The following is a 6,636-nucleotide window of genomic DNA, read 5'->3' as shown; positions in this document are numbered from 1 at the left end:
GAATAGAGATTGTGGTCATACTGGCTAAGGAAGCAACACTTACTATTCTGTTTTGTTACTGATTAGACAAAGGAAAACTCACTATACAGATTTTGTTTTTGTTTGTTTTATTATAAATACGACAAAAAGGAAACCATTTTAATTTACAGTTATTGATCTTTAGATATTGGCATGAATCAGCGGTTCAACAATTCGTATAGACACCTTCCAAGGATTACTGGCTTTTTCAAGGTGCACCATTATGCAACAGCGTGGACCTTCCTCATCAAAACTCTATTTAGAACTCAACGAGAGGCAATCAAAGTAATCAGAGAATTGACACAGTGCTCTCAACAAATGAGGATGAGAAGCAGCACATAAAAACAAAACATTAGTAACTCGTATGATGTTGTCTGTCTCAGAATAGAAACAAAACAAACAAATGAATACAAATATAATTTAAAAAAAACGTATAAATCAAATATACAGTACTGACAAAATCACTTGTCTGGCATGCTACTCTGCAGCTCGGTTCAAATCATATGCACGCTTATAGCCAATGAAAAGGCAAGTTCCAATCATATGCAAGCTTATGGCCAATGAAAAGGCAAGTTCAAATCATATGCACGCTTATGGCCAATGAAAAGGCAAGTTCTCACGTGTTCTTTGCATAATTTATTTCTTTTCTTTCCTTTTTTTAACTTGTCATAATGTCATATTTTACATTTCTGCAATAAAACATGGATACAATAGCATTAGATTTCATACTGTATATCCAAAAATATTTTCTTTTCTTTTTCTTGTTTTTTTTTGGATGGCAAACTGTTCTATACGCATGTGCATGTGTGTGTGTGTGTGTGTGTGTGTGTGTGTGTGCGCGTGTGTGTTACCCAGATGTCAAAACATCAGCTTTTCCCATCCTCTTGTGTAATCCATCTTTCCACAGGTTTTTTGGCAATCGCCCAGGGCACATTTTCAAAGCTACAAAGTCATGATATTGCTTATAGTAGTGTGGCTGTTGAAATCAATCGTTACACGGTTTTCAATATCATTTTAAATACAAACATTGATGCACGGCCCATCCCTGCGAGAAGACAGCCCCGGAGACAAGGTAGAGAAGCATAAATCAGAACACTAATAAATAGATGTGTCATTGGTGTGAAGTGCCAACACAAAATAAAACAAACAAATTAAAAAAATCTTACATTGATTAGTTTCTCTTAAATAATTAATAAAAGTCCTTGTGTAGTGTGTATTGTGTGTGTGTGTGTTTGTGTGTGTGCGTGGGTGTGTGTGTGAGAGAGGATAACCTTTCTTCCTTTCCCCCCAAGCCCACCTTGCATGCCTTGCTGCCCTAACCAACACAATATATACATATATGACAATACGATTACCAAATATACAAAGAGGAAAGTGAGTCTAGATTTCAGATAATGCTTTTCCTCTCCTTCTCTTTTTTTGGCAGCTCTCATATTACATCATGATCATTTATTATTATCATTATTACACATTAATGTACATACAGCAAGTTGATAACTTAAAAGTGATGTGTCATTCATCGTGGGGCGAGATTGAGATTCTGGTGCTTCCTCCCCATTGTAAGCAACTACAGATTGCAGTTAGGTAACTGTCAGTCGATCGTTTTTTTTCTTTTTTTTTTTTGCTTGTTCATCTACATTTCTCATTCCTATGACAACCCATCCCGCCACAAAAGAAAAAAAACAAACAAACAAACAAACAAAAAAAAGAAAAAAAAAAAAACTCAAAACACAGCAACCATTACAGACATTATTCCTTCTTTTTTTTTTTTTCTTCTGGTGGGTTAAAAGCATCCCTTTTACACTGAGGGTGCTGGGCCAGATAGAGGAAGTGACCCTTGACCTCAACGTGCTGTATGCAGTGTTGTCTGTGGCGCTCATCGCCCACCTTGTTCATGTTCATTTTCACAGTTTGGAAAACAGTGGAACCTCACACGTGGGGGGTAATCCTAATATGAATGGGACCCTCCCCATCGTTCTCTGGGCTCGGGTTGTTTTACGGTAGAGAAGTCACAGGTTATTGATCGCCCCGGCCGGCTCAGTGCTTAGAGTGGGGGCGGGGCTTACAGGTATCACTCACAGTCCCTCCTAGGAGCTGATTGGCTCCCGGGCTGCTGAGATGGGGCCCAGCGCGTGCCATTCTCTCACCTCCTCCGGTCTGCTCCTCCTGCCCACTGCCCCTCCTCCTCCTCCTCCTCCTCCTCCTCCTCCTCGCTGACGTCAGTACCTGTTCTGGTGCTCGTAGTGCCACCGGTTGAAATCAATGTTGAACGCTACGATACTCCCCGACGCCATGCCAGTGATCAGAGTCCTTTGGAAAGACAAAAGGCATGAGAGGGCATCAGCAGACAGCAGCGTCGCTCCTTCCCTACTACACCATGTACTTGAGGGGAGACACCAGTGTTGAACAAGAGCTGGGTGTTACAGTGTATAGAGTGCTATAGCTGAATGTTAACAAAGACCAGTCAAGAAATATTGCAACACCACAAATTGTTAAACTAGTATCGTTAAACGAGTATTGCACTGCTGAGTCAAAGGTCATGGGGTCAATTCTAAAAAAAAAAAAACCACGTCTGAAAAAATATGTATGGCTATTCTCCGAGTCAATATGGTCAATGTATCTACACACTAAATATATACAACATAATTAAATACATATTAATACAATCAATACATGAGGTGGAATAAAAACAGTGTGGGATGTGTCTACCTCTGGTCATGGGACAGGTCCATAGCTCTAATACCGGCATCACAGCCAGGATAGATGTAGAGCTGTTTAAAATCACAGGCCTGCCACACCTCCACAACGCCGTTATCCCCCCCTGTCACCAGGTTCTGTCCATCACTGCTCAGGAGAATGGCCTAGAACACGGTAAGAGACCATCAGTACACACACACACACACACACACACACACACACACACACACACACACACACAGACACACACACAAACACGTTCCCACTTCTCCTTTGCGCATGCATAAAGAAACACTCACCCATGCTCATAATCATGCTCATATCCTTTTCTCACATGTAGAAACAGAAAACGCACACCACCTTTCTTACGCACACACACCCACACACACACACACACACACACACACACACACACACACTGCTCTTATGTGACAAAGCCTCTGTGTATGGACAAGCACTCACCCGTGTGGAGTCGTTGACGTCCATCTGGGCCAGCAGCTTGCCATTGATGCTGAAGTTGCAGAACTGACCCCTCTCGTAATAGATGATACAGTGGCCCTCGCTGGACACAGAGATCAGACGCGGCCTCAGGCAGTTCTCTGGGCCCTCCAGGGCTCTCAGCAGGTCCCCAGTGATGGTGTGCACCAGACATGGACCCTCTGTTCAAAACACGCACGGACACACACACGCACACACAAGCACAAACACACATCCAGCATTAGACTCTACCTTGTACGTTGCTTTGGACAAAAGCGTCTGCTAAATGACTAAATGTAAATGTAAATGTAGAAAACAACACTAGCACTGCTGGTCTGTGTCCATTCACTGAAATGTATTCAGTGCTAGAATACAACATCTTTATGGAACATAATTCAACCACCCAAATGCACCCAAAGCAGTCCATTAAAAGCACGTGTTAAATTATTTGCGTGCTGGTTCAAGAGAGGAGTCACCGGACGAAGGTTCTTTTGTAGCAAGATAAGTTTACTTGGTAAATGATGATACAATACAGCTGTCAATGCAATGCAGTCAGGAATGATACATCAACATCAAGAGCTGGAAAAGGCCTTCTCCTCATACTGTAAGGTGCCCTGTCTTCTAACTGTTAGTTCGATGATGTCACCCCGGGTTAAAATAGGGCCCCCCCTCTCCATCATGGGATGGAGTTTCATATCATAGTCTGGTCCCCTTTGTACAGAGTAGAGCACAAGGCAAGTGTGTTTTGGCACTTGCCCTTATAAGTACATTCGTCCTTAACTGCTGGTCTGCACATTAAAATGTCAAGTGTTCCTTCCCGTCTATCGATACCACCCTTTCTTATACTGAGATGTCAAGTGTTTTTCTTCCTTATCTATCGATACCACCATTTAGACCCTTTCTTACACTGACACTCAAGAGTTATGGCCTACTGTTTTCTGTACTGTTTCTACTAGGTCTTTACATTTTCCCATGTGAACCTCACTTGCCATTTTTCTCATGCTATATGGATTTATTTTTGATTTTATCTTACACACGCCACATACATGGCACAACTTCATGTTATCCACTCACTCAAAATAGATACAGTGATGTTGCTAGTACACCCATCCGAAACTACTGGTATGTATAGAGTGGCTATGTATAGTTTGTGGTGTGACAGACCTTTAGCTCCACTGATGACGAGGCCCAGCTCTGCACAGACAGACACACACACCACCTCATGGTCGTGGCCCGTGAGGACAGCGCGGGGGGCCGGGTAGTCACCTGCACACACATTAGCACAAAGGACAGTCAGTGACGTGGCTATTGTCTAGTTTAAGTAACATATGGTATGGTATGGTATATGTATTAATCAACAGCAGGGGCCAACAGCAAGAGCGTTCAACATCCCCAGGGGGATCTTTTTCATTAGCTGTCCTATCCTTGGCCAAGAAACGGGCCTCGGAGTAACTCACTGTTGTTTGGGTTGTCACCGATGATATGGTGCCGTCCGCTCCAGTACCACAGCAGCAGAGTGGCATCCCTGGAGCCCGACACGATGTAACAGTCCCCTCCGATGTAGGACTCGGACCGGGCCAGGCACGTCACCACGTCCCAGTGGCCAAACACTATCTGGGTGAGCTTGCCTGGCAACAGAGACAAAGAAGAACAGTGGGTATTAAACAAACACATACAGAACCCAAGTTATTTCGGATCAGTTACAGATATTTTAGGGATTATTATATCATTATGGAAAAAAATATTCCCTACACGGCATAACATGACCTGTTATGAAAAAAACTAAAACACACATAGAAATAGGTAAATACAATTAAAGTCTGTATAGTCACATGATAAGATCTACAGTAATGCATTTGATAATTCAGACACTCGGTAGTTGTTCATACCAGTTTCTGTGGAGTAAACTCGGAAGCTCTTGTCCCAGAAGCCACACACCAGGATGTAGCGGTTATCCGCCGTCACCACGAAGCAGTGCGTGTTGATCTGGATACTCTGATCCACGAGGTCTGTGATCTGCCTCTTGTTTATTCCAGAGTTGTTGGCTACACAAGACAACCACCAAAGCAAGTTCACGTCAAGTGACTATCTGTACATAATGCAGTGCTTGTGCTAATGCTGATGCTAAATGCTTGCTTCACTTTTGAAGCTTTCATTGTTTGTTTTCTCATTTCTTGCTTTAGTTTTCTTCTTCCTCTCTCCCTTTTCTCACTCCTTCTCTTAATCGCCATTCCTTTCTCTCCATGTTTTCTTGTGGTCTTGCACACTCACCTATCAGTGGGTCCATCTCAATGGGAAGGTGATGAGCCTGTTCTAATGAGTATCCTGGAGCTCCTCTTAGCCCTGCAAAACACACACACACACACACACACACACACACACACACACACGCACACACACACACACACACACACACACACACACACACAGACACACATACAAACACACAGACAGAATACAAATCAGAGACGCACAACATTTTCATCTTCTAAATTGGACATGGAAACCATCACTACTAAGTCTTGACAGGCACAAGAGACATAGTCCAAACAGACATAGATTCATGGAAACTATAGAACTCTTGATATTCCAGCTTTAGGTTCTCTATGAATGGCCTTGGAGCAGGATTAAAAGCCTCCTTGACTTGAGTGTGTTAGAGACAGATGCGTTCACTGCGTGACGTGATGCCCTAACGTGTGTGTGAAGCCCTGGCTCACCGACTGTGTTGTGCCAGCGGTTGACGGCGAACAGGCGGCTGCAAGTGACGGTGACGGCGGCGGGGATGCTGAGGTGTGGCAGCGTGTTGGCGGCCACGTGCGTCACCGGCGAGTTGGAAGGGAACTTGAGCACCATGATGACGTCCTGCTGCATCTGGTCCTTAAACATCAGTGGACTCTGGGGAAGGAAACACTGATGAGCAGAAGAGGAAAAGAGAAAAAGAGAAAGAGAGAGAGAAGGAGGGAGCGAGAGGGAGAAATGGGGGGGGGGGGGGGGGGAGGGGGATGGATTTGGAGTAAATGGGGAAGAGAGAGAGGAGGAGTAAAAAAAACAGGGGGAAGGGAGATACAACACAGGGATAGAGAGGGAGAGGAGAAGAACAGGGGAGAGGGATGAGGATGAACAGACAAGGAGAGCAGGACAGGATGGAGAAAGGTATATTAGCGTGGAGCTACAAGGTAAACACACAGAGGAAGGCTGCAGGAATGGGGGCTTCTGTAGGGAGGTGAGGATCAGGGGAGAGTGGGTGGGGGTGGGGGTGGGGGGGTGACCTTGGGTGCACGCCATGTTCAGAACCGAGTGAAGCACTGTGACCTGGGTCAGATTCATTTCAGCCAATTAGACACACATCTGAATAATAACGCAGCACTTAGTTCTAGTTTACTGACGCCACGTTTCTTCTTTTGGCCGTGAGTCAGACAGTCCATTAAGATGCTACATGCCATG

The 6,636-nt window shown here is 44.2% G+C and overlaps 1 protein-coding gene across 5 annotated transcripts in view; it reads right to left on the bottom strand.

The window, feature by feature from the left end:
• Positions 1 to 2,230: 2,230 nt before the first annotated feature.
• The window catches only part of nbeaa (neurobeachin a), a gene marked incomplete at its 5' end in the record, with an annotated part of 109,220 nt that continues 104,814 nt past the window's right edge, over positions 2,231 to 6,636 (bottom strand). For all 5 annotated transcript variants that reach the window (XM_080851591.1, XM_080851592.1, XM_080851595.1 and 2 more), the window contains 8 exons: positions 2,231 to 2,328; positions 2,728 to 2,879; positions 3,178 to 3,374; positions 4,357 to 4,458; positions 4,650 to 4,820; positions 5,082 to 5,237; positions 5,464 to 5,535; positions 5,910 to 6,102. In XM_080851591.1, coding sequence (XP_080707717.1) covers positions 2,238 to 2,328; positions 2,728 to 2,879; positions 3,178 to 3,374; positions 4,357 to 4,458; positions 4,650 to 4,820; positions 5,082 to 5,237; positions 5,464 to 5,535; positions 5,910 to 6,102 — 1,134 coding nt within the window. In that variant the 3' untranslated portion in view covers positions 2,231 to 2,237. The remainder of the gene's footprint in view (positions 2,329 to 2,727; positions 2,880 to 3,177; positions 3,375 to 4,356; positions 4,459 to 4,649; positions 4,821 to 5,081; positions 5,238 to 5,463; positions 5,536 to 5,909; positions 6,103 to 6,636) is intronic.

This window comes from Sprattus sprattus (assembly GCF_963457725.1).
Source record: "Sprattus sprattus genome assembly, chromosome: 1".
Taxonomy (NCBI): Eukaryota; Metazoa; Chordata; class Actinopteri; order Clupeiformes; family Clupeidae; genus Sprattus; species Sprattus sprattus.
Note: the sequence above shows the minus strand (reverse complement) of the source record. Positions and strands in the feature narration are given on the sequence as shown.